The sequence below is a fragment of the Lepidothrix coronata genome, unplaced genomic scaffold (assembly GCF_001604755.1).
Source record: "Lepidothrix coronata isolate B3197 unplaced genomic scaffold, Lepidothrix_coronata-1.0 Scaffold16, whole genome shotgun sequence".
Taxonomy (NCBI): Eukaryota; Metazoa; Chordata; class Aves; order Passeriformes; family Pipridae; genus Lepidothrix; species Lepidothrix coronata.
Genome location: NW_016690196.1, coordinates 1,786,325 through 1,804,059, shown reverse-complemented (window position 1 = coordinate 1,804,059; position 17,735 = coordinate 1,786,325). Strand labels below are relative to the sequence as shown.

At 36.0% G+C, this 17,735-nt stretch overlaps 1 protein-coding gene across 1 annotated transcript in view; it reads left to right on the top strand.

Annotated features, from left to right (window-relative positions):
* Nucleotides 1-16,067, top strand: part of ADSS (adenylosuccinate synthase) — a 38,855-nt gene extending 22,788 nt beyond the window's left edge. Inside the window, exons 6-13 of the mRNA XM_017806771.1 lie at nucleotides 2,528-2,635; nucleotides 2,945-3,026; nucleotides 4,745-4,871; nucleotides 7,740-7,894; nucleotides 8,312-8,436; nucleotides 9,087-9,184; nucleotides 13,846-13,995; nucleotides 14,755-16,067. Coding sequence (XP_017662260.1) covers nucleotides 2,528-2,635; nucleotides 2,945-3,026; nucleotides 4,745-4,871; nucleotides 7,740-7,894; nucleotides 8,312-8,436; nucleotides 9,087-9,184; nucleotides 13,846-13,995; nucleotides 14,755-14,807 — 898 coding nt within the window. The 3' untranslated portion in view covers nucleotides 14,808-16,067. The remainder of the gene's footprint in view (nucleotides 1-2,527; nucleotides 2,636-2,944; nucleotides 3,027-4,744; nucleotides 4,872-7,739; nucleotides 7,895-8,311; nucleotides 8,437-9,086; nucleotides 9,185-13,845; nucleotides 13,996-14,754) is intronic.
* The last annotated feature ends 1,668 nt before the right edge of the window (nucleotides 16,068-17,735 follow it).

Sequence of the window (17,735 nt, the reverse complement as noted above, 5' to 3'; positions counted from 1 at the left end):
GGGTTGGGGAAGAAGCTGGCAGAATTAACAGTGACCTGTCTACAGCTGGAAAGTAATGGTAGCACTATAAACTTCTCAGATACCTGTGAACTTAGACAAACTCGCAAAAAGAGATATTGTGTGGATGAAAAGTAGTTCCAACATCCTTACCTGTAAAAGTTATTTTCTACAACGATAACCTTTAAGAGCGTGTCTGGTTTGAGTGTATCTTACTTCACACAGGCTGCTATTGAGTGATAATTGTCAGTTATTTTTACACTGGGTCATTTTCACACTTGACTTTGCTGTACCAGCTGTCTCCTTACCTGTTATTTTAGGAATTAAAAAGCAAACAGGAAGAACACACACACACACATATATATATATATGGAAGAATATACTTTCTTAATGAGTCAGTATGTCTGTATCAGCTATTCTTGAATATTGATGGAGTGAAAGCCAAAATTGCTGTATGACAATATTTGTAATTAAAAATCCTGTCAGTCAATGCGCTACTTCAGAGAAGGCACTAGTTGGTTAGTGTTATTGATTGTCAGGGAAAGCCCAATTAGGTTTTTCTTTAAAGAAACCCAGGAAAAAAAAGCTGCATTCAAAGCTAGAAAACTCAAGTCACTCTTAAAAATTCTGTATTTCTTCTTTCTGTGAAGTTCTTCTGCAACAATCATACAGTTTTCAAACTTGTTAAAACTACTCTCTATTTCCTCCTAAATTTTAAGGTTGTCTATGTGACTGTAGTGGAGAGAGTAGTACTGCAGGCTGGCTAAGAACAGGCTATCATGGATTATCAAAAGATTGTCTCCTGTTTGTTGGGGGTGAGGAATTGAAATAGCCTGCTGTTATGTCTTAATGTGGATTTGACTGCATAGCATATCTGGTGTTTAAACTCTTTTGTGTCTAACACTTTGAACATTGTAAGAGGTAAGTTTATTTTTTTATTTTAACTGAATGCTTTTACCTGTTCAGATGTAGCTCAAAACCATTCACAAGTAAGGCTCATGTAGTTTTCCTTCCAGAAAGGTTATAGAAAAGGTAATGTAATACAGTATCTTCTGCTTATACAATTGTTATGACTTCTGTAAATAGTCTTCTGACAGCTTAACTTTTTTATTAATTGATATGTCTTAATGAAACAAAATAAATGGAAACTACTCCTCCTTAAAAAGATTCTCTGTGGAGGGTATGAGTTGGGGTAGAGGCTAGAGTTAGTTATTTAATCCACAATATTCTGGTCTGGTTAAATGATACTGTGTGATGCAAAGTTGATTAGAATGTCTGGTTTTTTAGACTGGAGGTAAACATCACTCCCTGAGAATACTTGGTTTTGAGTCTAGTTGGAAGAATTACGGGTATTTTTTTACAAAATTATTGTGTTGAATGTAATACAAACTACTAAGGACCTAACTAAAATGAATAATGAGCTGTATTTCTGTTCACTCACATATCAATTGATACTTTTTAACATAAAATCTAGATGTGACCTGTGCCTCCTACTTGAAATGGAGACCCTCTTGAACTGAGGCATGGTACCTTCAAGGCAGTTGGAAGAAATATGGGCCACTCTGTGTATGCAGAATTTATAATGGAAGAAAATAAGGTTGTGTGTCTGGTCATTAAAAACAAACCAAAATAGTTAAAACTCAGTGTAAAACTAAGCTTAGCAATATACAGCAGATTTCTGAAAGTGCTGCAGCCATTGCACTTCTTATTAAGTTCCTTAATCTATTGAGAGTGATGGGGAAGATATTTGATAATCTGCCTGTGACAAGTGCAGGTTGGCTCCATTTTGATAGCTGTCTAGCAAGACTCTGGCAGAATACACTTTCTGAACTAGTTGTACTTCTCTCACAGTAAAGTCAGTGCAAGCAAGTTATATATTACGATATCACTGACTTAACCTGAAAAAGGGTTTTCAGGCAGAGTGGGCAGGTAAGGAAGAGAAGGAATTCAGGTTTTCAGAATCAGCTACAGTGGAAAATCCATTCCTAAACCCTTAACATATACAGCATTTAGAGTATCATTGCCACTCTTGGATGCTTGGTAGTGCTTTCTGTTTTCCTGGCTCCAACTCATGTATTTAGAATTAAGTGAAATATTTCTTATATACAGACTTGAAATCCATACTAGTTTTGCTGTTGCTTTATGGAGAACTTCTTTAGGTCTTCAGGACAATGTTTTAGAAGGTGTTTAATTAGTTTCAGTTCTTAGTACTGAAGGACGTTTTCTTTGCTTTTGGTTCTTTAAGTATAAAAGTTGGGAATCGTGTACAAATAAATATTTAAGAATTCACTGAAGTATGAAAAGATATTGGTTTAAAATCAGAAGTATGTGTAAGATTAACATATTTGCGTGTATAAACAGTGATATTCTGAAACTAGATTGCATACTGGAAGTATCTTGTTTTAAATGCTTAAAACAAGGTTAAATGCTCACAATTAACAGCATTTTATTTAATGCTAAGGATGTATTGCCTTTCAGGAAAAACCTTAGTTTTATATCAAGAATAACTCCTGTTATTATCTTTTGAAAGTTTGGGAACTACCAAAAAAGGAATTGGTCCAGTATATTCTTCAAAGGCAGCTCGAAGTGGACTCAGGATGTGTGATCTTGTTTCTGATTTTGATGAATTTTCTGAGAGGTAACTTCTGTATTTTAATACACAGTTGTAAGCCTAGTTTTCAGTTTCTGCGTAGTACCCTGTGTAAGCAATTACATCTGGTTCCTCCTAATTTTCTTTTAAAATTAAAATTATTTTTAAATATAAAAATAACTTTATAATTTTATTAAATAATATAGTCAATCATTGGCATAATTTATTATTTAAAATTGTTAAATTACCAAATTATTGCAGATATGTAACCAGTAAAACCTAAGGTTGTGGGGGGTTAAGGTGGAAAACAAACAAACAAACAAACAAAAACCTTAATGCAGCATTTTTGCCTTCCAGGTTCAAAGTGTTAGCCAATCAGTACAAAGCAATATATCCTACCTTAAAGATAGATATTGAAGGGGAATTGGAAAAGCTCAAGGTAAGCCCGCTTCTGTCTCTTGAATTATGTGATCACTGTGTGCAGCTACTGATACGTAAATCCCTTGGTGACTGATGCTTGTGCTTGTGTGAGGAGTTAAAACAGAATACATATCATGGAAAATCGTTATTTATCCATTTTGAAGAGTCTGCTATCCTTAAGGACACTTTTTACCCCACTTTATGCAACATTTCAATACTTGGTTTCAAGAGAAATATTGTAAATTTTAAGAAAAAGGCTTGCATACGATTTTTTGCTTAATTCCCCTGGCTCAAACATACTGTCTAGGATTAAAAAACCCAGGATTGTAGTTGGGAAAGTATGTTTCATTGTAAAGCAGAATATTAATTCCTTGTGTCAGAAACTTAAGAACTGAAGTAAATTGTTATTCTAAGTAACAAGCCTTAAGGAAAGAAAAACAACCTGTGTCTAGCAACATAAAAAATGTAAGTTGATAGCAGCAAAACTAATGAAGCATGATTATCAGCAAACTAGTCTTGTGGTTAATTACAGTTTCTGATTTGGTGTTTTCCCTACAATTGGGACAGTTGAGAGATTTCTCACTACTGTTAACTTCTTTTTGCACTCATCCAAGTTCTTATTTGAAAAAAATGTGAAGTGTCTTACCCTTACACTCAGCCTTTTTGTTAATAATTTTTGTAGAAACTTAACTATATGAGATTTTTTTTTTTTACCTTTAGAAAACTTCAGCCAAATGTGACACATAGTTTAAAAACATTGAGGTATGTGTGGAACAGGGAGTTATTATGCATTTTTTTCAGAAAATCAGGCCGAAGAAATCATCCTTCTTGTACCCTTAATTGGCACTAAACTCATTTCTACTGCTCTAGAATAGAATATATGGGAATTCTTAGCACTTCTGTTTTTCTTACTTAAATAATGCCTGTTGCACATGTTGAGTTGTAGTATTTTTATCAATATGTAGACCTAGAAACCTGTTAGTTGAGTACTTCATAATGTTTTATAGTTTACTTAATACACGTTAGGACTACAGAATATCTAAAGCTCATTGTTAGGATGGAAACACAACATGTATTTGTAGCTTGAGGAAAATTACTTGTGTTATCTAATACACTTCATTCAGTTCTGAAAGACAGTGTGTTATATTTCATGTGAAGTAAATTGTTAGAATGAGAACTTTCATGTGTTCTAATGGGGAAAAAGACTGTGTACCAAGTGATAATCTGAAAATTACTGCATTGCATCCAGCTGCTCAGTGGCATTCAAGCATTTGACCCTTAATTCCAATATGTAACTTTTTTCTTTTACTTACGAATTACAATTTACAATTGTGTGCATTTGTTGGCTTCAGACGGCCAGAAGTGAAATTCCCTGGTTTTTGGGGAGAATTCTGAACACTCGTAAATGAAATACCAAACACAGTAAAGTATAGTGATTATAGTCATGCTTGAATATTTCTGAAGTATTCCAGAAGTTTGGATTTTATTTCTCTGCTCCCTTCCCACCCCTTTTTTCTTTCTTTTCTCCTATGAAGGGCGTACATGTCCATTGTGTAAATCTGAGTCTCATGTTCTTCCTTCCCTTCTTCCCATATTATGTCATATTTAGATTTCTTTGTTTGCTTTTCCTTTTCAGAAGGAATATGAGCATTGTTATGAGGGAACAATAGCAATTCTACTCTAGCTGTCTTTATCATAATGAAATTATACTATACAATAGTCTTTTGTATTATTCAGGGCTACATGGAAAAAGTAAAACCAATGGTAAGGGATGGTGTTTATTTCATGTATGAGGCTTTACATGGACCACCAAAGAAGATCTTAGTAGAAGGTGCAAATGCAGCACTGCTGGACATAGATTTTGGTAGGTATGACCTTTCTGAGACACATGTTGCTATACACTTATGTTGTGAAAGAAAAACACTAAATATAAACTCTCCCCTGCTTAGCTGCTTTTATGGCAGAAGTGGTTTATATTTTGGAAGAACAGTGCTCTGTATGACCAGCAAATAATAAGGGGTGGATGAGTGGGTGTGTTAATTAAAATATTTCTAAAAGCTTTAGACTCTCTCAAAAGTAATTATTTGAATAACAGTAAAGATCAGGTGACTTTTCTTAGAGAGTACCTATTACTTCAGTGTCTGTAATAACTCACAATTGTATACATCTATGGAAAACACTAGAGAATAGCCATGGAGAACTTTAAGAGGCAAAGTGTATACACACAGTACTTCGTGACTTTTGGAAAATCAGCTTGCCTTTTTTTTAAAGTCTTTATATAACACTTAGTTTTCCACTGTTTCACAATGTCAGGAAAGGTGTTGATAACTGCTAATGAGGCAAGAGTGAAAAGGTTATCCCAATCAATTTGATATTAAAAATGGTGCAGTTTTTCTTAAAACACTGTGATTTTGCTAATAAAAATTAGAAGCTTCTAGATAGAAGCAGCTTCTTATTTTTTATGACATGATTTTGTTTGGTTGTCATTATATTGTGAGAACAGGTAACTTATTATACCTGTGTGTGTGTATATATATGTATATATATACATATATATATACATATATATATATACATATATATAACCTCTATGATTGACCTCCTGCATTTTGTCACATTTTTCTTCAGTCTCACTAGCCTTGTAACTGTATCATTTTTATTGTTAGAAAGATGCTAAAGCCTGAAATTGAAGCCTGTAAGGAGTGCTGTCAAACAAATATAAAACTGACATGCACTCTGCTTTCAACTGACAGGAGTTCTGACACTGGGCATTTTCAAACATACTGAATTTGAAAGCCTCTTCCTTTAAGAGGAAAAGATATGTCTTAGACTAGTCACTCAAAGTGTAAGCGCCCCAAGTTTTCCGATGATTATCTGCATATTAGAAGGACACATCCTTTTTTAACAAGTAAAAAAAACAAAGAGGAAAGAATTCTTCAAAATGCTTGTCACAGGGAAATCTTTTGATGCAGAACTGAGGTATTTACAGAAAACTCTAGGCGGTTGTTTTTTGTAAGTGATGAGGATTTTGGATTTCATATAAATAGGAGATGCAAATAATCTGAAACTCGTCAGGTATGTCTGTGATATATACAGAGTTGCTTGGGTCACTTAGATTTTTTTTCCGTGCCTGTGCCATGAGACCCACACACAGAATATCTGCTCTCCTTAGGTAGACACCATCAGTAGATTGGACACTTGGGTTTACAGTAGACGAGCCGTAGTCAAAAGGTTTGACAATGCCAAATTTGATCATTAATCATTCTGAATGAGGCTTTTTCTGTGCCTGGTTGCATAAAAGTCTTAATCCTGAAGTGAGTTTTATGAATGTGTGTCCGTTGTCAGTGAAGTTGGTAAATCCCCAGCCTTGCAGTCCATCACACTTTCCTGGAGCCTGTAATGAAGCTCACATGTGCATTTGTCTGGGGGTGGGGGTGCAGGTCTGCAGTTACGTGGTCTCCTGTTTTAAACACTGAGTGAGGATAAACCAGTGTAAATATATTAGACTGGGAGGTAAAAGTGAGTAAGAATTGTCTCATTGACTCTGTTTTTGACCTCTACTTGCTATATTTACCTGTCAGTAAAGAAAACCTCAACTACTTTGTGTTCTAAGAAAGATAAAGACTAATGCTTGCAAACTGCTGTTACATATCACCTGTAATCCTGGGTTTTCCTCTTGAGCAATTTGAGTTAAGCAAAAGGAGCTAGAGATACCTGAAGCTAATCTGCAAAATGTCACTGAACAGCCTCTGAAGGATTTTGACTTCTTAAAGCTGTCTGTAGTGCTGAAAGAACTCTGTTGCTTGCTTTCAGTTCCTTTTATCTTGGTTGTTCCCCTCTTACCCATCTCTGACTCGTATCAAAAGACAAAAAAAAGTCTGATGCTTGAGGTAGAAGTTTCTTGATTATGTGCAGTTATTATGAGACTGAAGTATTTGTTCACAATTCAGCTAAGGACTGTCATGGTCTGTTTCATTTTCCATGACTTGGAGAAAAAAAAAAAAAAAGAGAAAAGGTATAAACCTAAGGATTTTGAGATGTTTAACTCTTATCTTTGCAGTCCAGACTGCATTTTAAATGAGGGATGACTATTTAACTAGAAAGAAACTTTTACCAATAATTAACTAGACTACCTTCCAGGAGTCTTCTGTTTTAAATGTTTTTTTTTCATTTGATTGTGGAAGCAAAATTTTTCTTGCCAGAACTTTGCATTTTATTGCAATTTCTTATCCTTATAGTGTGCTGACTAGTATGTAGAGATTGTATTTTATTTTTTCACCCAATATTAAAAATGGCAAACCTGTATTCTCTAACCTTTTAATACTATTTTCTTAAGTCTCCACTTAAATTTTTGCATTGTTCTGTTGGTGAGTATATCTTATATAAGATAGCAAGGCGTGGTTTTCTGGTGTCTTACTCCAATTTTTTACTTGTATGATCATTCAGAATTGTTATGTAGTCAACTTTCCCCTCTGTACCAGTTGAAGTAAGTGGTAAGATTTCTACCTTTTTCAGTAGAGGTGGACACTGTACATACAAATCTAAGAGCGCGTTGAATGTGTTCTTGACTGCAAAATACATTTATTGTGTGTTCTGGTTTTTAGTGTTGTATAGCCTAGGTAAGTGCAATGCAAGTACTATTTATCACCAGGTTAGATCTTTAAAAAAAACCCAACACTTTAAAACCAAGTTTTAATAAGTTTCTAAAACCATTGAGTTTATTTTTTAATAGGCACATATCCTTTTGTGACTTCATCAAACTGCACAGTTGGAGGTGTGTGTACTGGTCTGGGCATGCCGCCACAGAATGTTGGGGAAGTGTATGGAGTTGTGAAAGCATATACAACAAGAGTTGGAATTGGTGCCTTTCCTACAGAACAAGATAATGTGAGTATTATAGCCCTAGATGTGACCTGTGACTGGATGAAATAACTTGTCTTGTCTCTCTTATGTTAAATCAGAATTAATGGTTAAATGCACGTAGATGACTGTGTTTGGATGTCTCAGTCTTCTGATTCTATACTGAGCTTACAGGGCTGCCAAATATGGTTGTAAGTTTCTTAAACCTTTCTATGGAATAGAAGGCTAGAGCAGGAACAAATTTTGAGAAGTTTGCGTAAAAGGCATTCTCTTGAATTAGGAAGAGTGTTCTGTATTTCTGTTTTCATCCCAACAGACAGCACTGTGAAAATTTCTTAAGGTAATTTACTATATATTATAAAATGTTGTTAAGTAATCACCTGCATGATGTGTTGCAAAGCAAAAAAACCAACACGCTTATGTGATAGTCTTACTCTTTGTTAGGAAATCGGAGAATTGCTGCAACTGAGAGGTAAAGAGTTTGGTGTTACCACTGGTAGAAAGAGAAGATGTGGCTGGCTGGACCTCGTCTCACTCCGATACGCCTACATGATTAATGGATTTACTGCGTGAGTATTTTTGACAGCTTTGCTGGCAAACTGACATAAAATCATGAAATGCTGCAGATTACTGTAAATTGTACATATGCTAATTAGTAACATTCAGACTGTTAGTATTGATTTGTTGATTGTTAATTTAAAATAAGACGCAGCCAGGTATTTGCAGAGCCAATGTTTGATTATTTTGCTGCCTTCGCTGTAGGACAGGAATATTTGGCAGAGGACAGGAACAGACAGCAACAGGCATCATGAAGTGAAACAGTCTCAAATGGATGGTCATAAAGTATATTGGCAACATGCTCATTAAAAATATAAATTATATATTATCATTAGAATTATAACACTTTAAGCTATAGACCAATCACTTCAACTAGAGAATACCTGTTTTTTTTGATTTTTGCCATTTTCTTGTAGTACTAGATCTAAGGATGCAACAAAAAGGATGTTTAAGGCTTTTTGTTTTATTGTTTTGTTTGGGTGGTTGTTGTTTTTTGGGGATTTTTTTGAAGTCAGACCAGATAGTAGATTAGTGCCACATGAGATTAATTGCAATTTGCAGAAATCAGTGTTATATTTGATTTTTTTGTTGTTGTTGTTTACAATGTGATAAGATTCATGAGTTGTTGAACTTGTTTAACCAGAGTAATGTTTCTTTGTAGATTGGCACTTACCAAATTGGATATCTTGGATGTATTTCCAGAAATCAAAGTTGGCGTTGCATACAAACTAGATGGTGAAATCATACCTCATTTTCCTGGTAAGATTTCTTGTTTAACAATTTTAGATTTTGGTGAAATATAATCTGATACTTTAAATGCATTTTACTTGTAAAACTTAGGACAGTAATGTGTTACTTGAGTATCCAGCCATTAGTGTCTTCCCAGATGCGGGAGGGACATCTGTTACCACACCTGTACTCCCACCCTGAAGACGCCTGTACCGAATACTGTTGTTTGTCTGCTAGAAAGATGCAAAGTGCTATATAAAGCTTCTAAAACAGAAATGTTGTTACTGCTTTATCCCTTTTCTTTTATACAGCCCGAATCACCTTCAAGCTAAATTAGAAGCTTGATTCATACTCTTAAACCCAATTATCTTGTTCCCACTACTGTATTGATCCCCATTTTTAGCAGGCCAGGTCTCATTTAAGCATGTTGTGAACCACATGAGAGACATGGTGTTGTTGAAAAGCCACATTTTTCTCTCTGTGTGTTACTTTTATAACAATTCACTTCCTTAAATGGTTCACAGAGCAGCCAAAACCCCTTTACACCTATGAAGTGGAAAAGAGGGAAAGGGGGTGGAGGAGGAAACGAACAATTAGTTTAGGTGAAAGCAAGTCTATTTTCTAATGCATGACCAAAGTATATCATCTTAGCATGATAGAAACTGTAGCTCCTGAGGGGGACAGTGGTCATTTTAGTGGTCTTTTTTACTTCATCGGTGTACCTGCGTGTTAAAATATTCAGCTACCACAAGCCAGTGTTTTTATAGATAATGCATCTTGTTCAGTTTGCAGTAGTAGAGATACTCCAGAAAAAAGGAAGAAGATTAGACAGTATGAAGACAGGGCTTTTTTATTTTTCTAATGTGTGCATAGATGCCCATTTTCATTCTGATTGGTAACTTGGGTAGAGGCTGGTCAGAGGTTACAGTTTTTCATATGATATCATCAACAGAGAACTTTTTGTGGGTGAGATCAACTGTAGTAATTGGATACACAACTCACAGCAGGATTTATGAAGTACAAAGATGTAATTACTTATAAAGGAGTAAGTGATGATCTGCCAGTAGTCCTTGAAAATAGCCCATACCTGGTAGAGGAATTCATAAGGAATTAAAAAAAAAAATCTTTTGTTTCTCCATGTGCTTGTGGGAATTCTCTGATTTGCCTTTCAGTATCTTCAAACAAAAGTGCCAGTTAGTCTGAATACATGCTGAAAGACATGTCATGCACTTTTATTCAGGAAATTAGTAGTCATCTTGCACTAAACCAGGGAATGCTTTTCCCTTTCTAAGACTCAGATAATCCCAATTGATACCCATATCAAAACATTAAGGACATTTGTATATGCTTTAAATGGCCTTTGAACATAATGGAGATTGCATATTTGAATTGAGAACTACTCAGTAGATGTTTTTCCTGTAGCCCTGTCATCTAACCTGAGGCTATTTGGCCTGTGTTGTGCTCAAGCCAGAAGGACCTTCTCTGGCAGTCCATCATTAAAGATGGCATAAGCATGTGGCCCTGTTGTCCAGTACTTTTTTTTTAATTCATTGTGTGTCTCAGAACCAGAATCTAGTTACATACACCTCCTGAGGAGACAGACTTCAACCCCTTTGTATGTGCCCAGGTAACAGGTAGCTGACCTTTTGGTCTTAGCAGCATAATGTGACTCATCTGCCTAACTGTGTTTTTCTTTACTGTATGAACAATTAAGAATTCTGGTAGAAATTTAGTAGAAGCTGTTGACATGCTGTCTTCCTTAAAGTGTCAGGAAGGAGTTTGAGCTGAACTTCTGGTAAGCTGGAAGATGCTGTCTCTCACACTGCCTCTGTGTTCCACACCTCTCTTTGCTATACTCCTCAGCATTTGGCAGCATTTTCAGCACATATGCTGCAGGTTACCCCTGCCCCTGGCACAAAAAACAAAAGGTAACTTCTTCCCACTTTGATTTGCAGACCATTAGACTGTTTCTGATGTCTGCATCTCTGCATGCTGTGTGCTTTTTTTCTTTTTTTTTTTTTTTTTTTTCAAACTTGCCACTGACATTTGAATTTAATTTAGAAGAGATCTAGTCTGGGAATCTCTCACTGGCATACTATTTCTTTCTCTCTCCCCTTCCTACCCTCCCACTCTCTTGGAGATGTTCGTGATTTACCCTTCTTGTGAAATGACTGTCTCTAAATTAGAAGCACACACAGTACCCACCATCTCAGGAAAAGCATGCTATATTTCATATATTGTTCCTCTTTCCACCTGGATCAGAGAATCATACGAGTCTCACTCAGGGTTTTTTTTTTAGCTTAACTTTCTGTGGGCATTTCATAATGGCTTCTTGAAAAATAACTTTAAATGTCTTAAAAATTTACAGCTGACCTCGGTTGGTATTATTGAGGTTGTAGTCTTTTGCCGTGGAGCTGGCCAGTCATAGGAGTTCATGGAAGAGAGAACTCTCTGGTAGCTCTGAGCTGATCAGTTTAAAAGGAACGTGAAAGCTGTGGTTTAGTTTTGCTAAGGCCTCCTATCCAAGTTCAGACATCAGTTGATCTCAGCAGAGAGACACACAACCTCTAGCTCAGGAAACTTTCAAAACACAGATCCTTAGGAAATTGGGAGATTATTTTGTAGAAGCTTCTTACTTGCTTTTTTTTTCCTTGTGCTTTTTTCCTGGTCTTCTGCTGTAGATCAAAGAGCTGGGACACTATTCTAGATGCACCTTTGTTTGATCTATATGACTGTTTTCATGTTCAGTTTCTGGAAATTGCTGGAGGATCTTTCTCTTACAGTGGTGCCAGGTCCCAAACTCAAGCTATTATTTCTGAGTTGGAAGTAACATCACTCTCCAAATTATATCATTATATTTGGTCTGTCTGTTATCTAATTAAGCTGTTAAGGAATATTCTAGAAACCCTAAAAGACAAATCCCCTTAGTGAAGAGCTGAGAGAAATCTAGATGGTGACTACATCTGTTACTGTTACTACATTGAGCTCAGTTTATGACTTATATTTACCACACATCTTTTGTCACACCTGCTGGAACAAAATTAAAGAATCATTTGAAACATCAACAAATGTATCCCTTCTTTTTCTTCTCTCTTTTGGGGAAGTAAGGAATTGAGCTAATATAGACTAATGGAAGATGGTAATCAAAATGAGACCATTCAACTGTAGTTGCTTTCAGCTTTCTCCCTCTAACCTCATCAGAGAGGCTTCAAAGTAAAGATGCCTGTGGATGTCCCAGATGAGGCGTTCAGTCACTTTCCCTTTTCAGAAAGAGAGGTTAGCGACCATCTGCACTGCCTGGAGATTAGTTTGTGGTTTTGCACTTTGAATATATCTGTTCTGTTTTACAGATCCCCTGGACAGCAGACAACACCTCAGTTGTTACTGCTGGCAGTTAAGAAAGTGCTTACCCTTGGCCTCCCCAACCCAGCATACTTAATGTGCCTTTCTGTCTGTTTGGATTACCACAAGTATTGAGTCAGGATCATTTGCCTTTAACCTGTGAACACCTCAGTCCAAAAATGGCGCATTTCCTCACTGTTTTGAGGACAGTAGAGCAGAGTTTCTTTCTGTCTTACTCAAAATGTGTGGTTCGTAAAGGCTGTCCTTACAACATTGCTGCTGTTGAACTACTGCCTGCACCAGGACAAATTGTTCAATATGCTGAGTCTGAGTTTGTTGGCTACGCACATGCTGGAGGGGATTAGTTATGGCTTCGTATTTGTACCTCTACTGTGCCTCTTGCACCTAAAACCTTCTCCTAGGCTGACTAGATGTCTTTGCAAGAGCAACTTGATGTAAGACAGGGAGCCTACGTAATATTAATTACAGTGCCTCTGGCAGGCCCCTGTCTGTTTTAGGAAGGCAAGAATGAACGCGTGTCACCTCCTGGTTTTTTAATCAACGTATTTTGACCATTTTCAGGCTTAAGGCTTTTTTTTTTTTTTGCTGTCCTGCGTCATTCCAAGACTAATGTTCAGATAATTACTGGAGTGATTGAATTCCAGAACAATATGCTTAGCATCTTTTTCAGTACTTGAAATCATCACAGGGTTCAGAGTTAGTGGACAACATTGTAGCAAATGAAGGACAAAATGGAATGTGCTTATTGTTTCTCTTCTGAGAAGCAACTGGAACAGTTATGTTCATACATCCTGTGGGGCTCCACACTGGTTGACAAATCCATTGTAGAGTTTTGGGGCAAAGGGTCTGTGGGCATCAGAATTCTGTTAAGTATAAACTACATCCTATGACTATGTTTAGTAAAAGTACACTCCTATGCCATTTTAAAATGTGTTTTAACTGCCTTACAAGCTGGTGCTTAATTTTGCATTCACAATTCCCTCATGAAGGGGGAGCTGGATCTTGGTATTTGTTCAGAAAAAAAATCAATGTTTTTGGGAATTATTTTCCCCAAAAAGTTGTTTTCTGAACTGGAAAGACTGTGGTTTAAGCAAAATAAATGCATGTGACTGAGCACTGGAATTCCTAAAGTCTAAGTCCTGATAGTTATTGGATTTTTTTCCCTATGCTTATATTAACAAAAAAATGACACCTTCAATGCCTGTATTATCTTATGAGCAAACCTCTTTGTGTAAGAAAAGAATAAAAAGCATTATAGTTATGTGTTTCATAATAGAGAATATATAATATGCAAGGACATAACATTTTTGTTTCTGTTTGCTTCTCAGCCAACCAGGAGGTCTTAAATAAAGTAGAGGTTCAGTATGAGACACTCCCAGGATGGGATACGGACATATCAAATGCAAGGGCGTTTGACGAGCTGCCTGTAAATGCACAAAATTACGTTCGCTTTATAGAAATGGAGTTGGGTGTTCCTGGTAAGTAAAACAGATTTTCTTGCTGGTTTGGTTTATTCCTGCTCCATGAAATCTGTCTAGTATTTGTATTAATGAACATGCAAAATACTGAAAACGAGTTTGTAGCTGTCATAATTGTGATGTACCTGGTGACACTTGTGATGATGGTTTTACTTCTTTTTATCCATCTATTTTGTTGTTGAACGGAAAATTTTCAGAAGCTTTAATATGCTTCTTTCTTTGGCTTATACTATAGTTCTTGTTCAAATGAGATTTTTTGGTTGTTTTATAACTTGCTTAAGTGTCTTTCAGATTGGTTATCAAAGGAGTTTAGTTTTGCTACTTTATGAAGTCAGTGGGACTACTAGTTATTAATTAACGTGATTAATTTTACATGACAGTAAGAGTTCCTAAACTAATAAATTTCTCTAATGCTCCCTAATAAAGATGATCCTGTGGTTCCAACCAAAGCTGGGAATTAGGAGATGATGCAAATCTTTACTTTTCAGTTTCTATCTGTCTTTTTATCTGGAAAAGCAATTCATTTATTATGGCAGCTTCAAGACTGTACCCGCTTTTCTAAGTTACCAGTGTGTTCTTACTTTGAGAACAACAGACATCATTATAATTTCTTAATGTGCAAATAGTATATGCTGTGTTTTTATTCAGACTGTGGTACTTAAGATCTTAAGTGCTTAAGAAGATAAGTGCGCATCTTAAGATACAATCCGCTCTTGCTTTGTATTACTTACAATAAAAGTTTGCTTTTCTCTCCTGCAGTTAAATGGATTGGAGTAGGGAAATCCAGGGAATCAATGATCCAGCTGTTTTAAAGATTTCAGATGCATGGAAGAAAGCACACTCCTCAAAAGACTGCTCATTCTTAAATGCATTAGTAGCCCGCAAAGCAAAGATGTTGGAAAGATAGATTTTTGCATGGAAAGAAATGCTAGAGTTGATACCCCCAAATCAATTGCTACTCCTGAAAGAGACTTTAACATGAACGTGTATCAATTCTTGTTCAACTGCAATTTCCAGGACACTCGTCATTGTTGTTCAAGGTGCCATCAGATTTTTTTTTCTTTACCAAATACTTACTTCATAATGTAATTCCTGTTTGAAAATCTAAGGTAGCATTGCTTTCATGACTGTTTGTCTTTGTTATCCTCTCTCTGCTTTTGGCGGTGTTACTTCCCTGAAATTTTAGACAGTAAAAATAATGCAGTTTTGCACAGATAGTTTTACATCCTCATTATTTGTATTCCTAAGGCTCTTGTATTCTAAATGACTGCTCTTGTGAGTAATTAAAGAGGGGGAGTCCGATTTTATAATGCTATAAATGCTGTCTAAATTATTGTGTGATCTGTTTTTTAAAAGAAGATGTGATGCCAAGTTGTTAAGAATGTCCAGGTTTTTTTATCTGTATAACACAGAAAACTTACTCTTTGTAACTCACAGAGGATACGCAAGTGTTTACCAGGAAGTGTGCCCAGAAAGTTAGAAAATTGATATTGTAAAAAGTTCATTTGCGATTATTAAAGAACTATTCTGATTTTGAGTTAAATGTTTTATAATGTTACTTTTTTTTTCCTGGCATTTTATTAACTGTGCTTCTCTGCTTCCAAGGCGCAGATCTTAAACTGTTTCCCTAATTAAATGAGGTTATATTTATATTTGGTGAGAAGTCTAACATTTTGGTGGCCTTTTAAATTCCTTTCTTTAGAGTCAATAGAAGATGTTTCTCTGGAGAATTGCCAAAGTGCAGACACTTTGTGATTATAAGTTGAAGATGCTTTAGAAATAACATTTAAAGTATTCCATGTATTTGCTTTAGATGTAGAGTAAATAACAAGTGTTCACCTCAAGATATCTGACATATTTTAGCTTTTTATTGTTGAGTAATGAGAAAATGTTCTAGAACTATTTAAATTTATAACCATTATTATATATTCCAAAGAATCTGATTTCTTTTTGCAACAACCCGATAGCTGCATATTCCCTTTCCAGATTTCTTGACAATGACTGTTTTTACACATTACACTATGGTATTCGTATGCTTCTTTTCACTTTAAAATAAAACTTACTTTGTTTCCTAAAACCAAGTTTGTATCAGGGTGGGGCAGTATTTTAGATTTAGTTTGGTAGATTTCAGCCATGCAGATGAATATAAGAAATTTCTAATGCAAAATAAAAGGCACAAGGCCTTTTGGTTTGTCTGGAGTAACCATATACTGTCTGAAATGGAATAGATTTGTTGGACTGGATCTGCTGTTGAGGTGTGCAGCACAGTGTTTATATTCTAAATTGACACAAAATAAAATTGCTTATCGTAAGAGGAAAGACAGGAGGGTTGAAGGATAAAACTACTGATATTTAAGGAACATTTTCTACTGAGTTGCTTGCATGTGACAGAGCAGTTAGCAGGGTGTATATTTTACTTGAGTAATGTGTAGAAAGAGTAGGATACCACAGAATGCTGGAAAATTGGCAAGTACATTGAGAGGCCCGTGCATCAACATTGCATGTGAAGATGATTGTCCTCTGCGTTAAAATCAAATAACTTGACGCTTGGTTTTTTTCTCGGAGGGCATGAGGGTCTAGTTTTGCTGTCAACCTCATAGTCCTGGAAGGAACCATAGCATCCCTTTCTAGATGAAGGACATCTTGAATTGAAAATCTTTCTAATTCCCTGATGGAGAGAAGGAGGGATATAACTGTGTGAAACATAAATTCCAGTGTATTTAGAAGAAAAAAAAAATTGCTATTTTCTAGGCAATAGAGAGAATAGACCTTGCAATGTGAACAATAGGTAATAATTACTGAGTATTCTTGTTTTCCTATAGCTGTAGGAGGCAGCAAAGGGATTTCTGCTATCAGTGAAACTACTGTCCAAGGACTAGGGGTCTAGCTGGTTCAAGAAGTGAGGAAGTAGATAAATGAGGGCATACATTTCCTTCTGCAGTAAGTAATAAATAAAGCACAGCTATGTAGCTTTGTTTCATTTCTTCGAAGCAGAGACCTTCAAGTTCAGAGTATGTTTCAGTTCTTCCATTGTTGTTACTCCACCGTACAAACTACTATTGTTTTTCAGTGGAGGAATTCATATTCCCAGATGCAGCAATATTTCTAAGCAATACAGCTACAGCGTACAATGATACAAAGTATTCGTGCAGTATTTTGAAAGAAACAAAACAGAATTGTCTTGGATGCAATAGTGATTTATGTTCTTTTGCTTTCTTTTAATTTCAGCTGAGATTTTTCTATGGTTCTTCCATTCAGGTGCAGGCCTGGAAAGTTGAAAACGTCCTCCTACCAGTACTGGTCTAGGATATGTGTGGTCCAGGATCTGTTGATGCATATTTACTCTTATGACCTGGAGCAAAGAATTTTTCTTTTCCAGTTTCAGGTGGTTAAACTTGGCATCTGTAAAGCTATCGTGTTGTCCCTGCATGCTAGTTTTGCCCAAGTTTTCCTGGAGTAAATTCTTGGACCTGGTGCACAAACACTTTCCTTCTGTTAAGGAATTTCCCCCTCCCCCAATGGGGCCTTTTCTACCTTTTATTTCATTTGCACGTAGCGGGAAAGGCTGTGATGTGTTACCACCAACCTGACTGTTGTGGAAACAAATATTAAAAGTTTCAGAGATGGTTTCAAGCTTCATGTTCAACTGTGGAAGCAAGAAGGAAGAAGAGACCAGTAGCCTAATACTCTGCCACCAGCAGTGTGTTCAGCAGGGGCAAAGTTAAATAGCTTTGAAGACT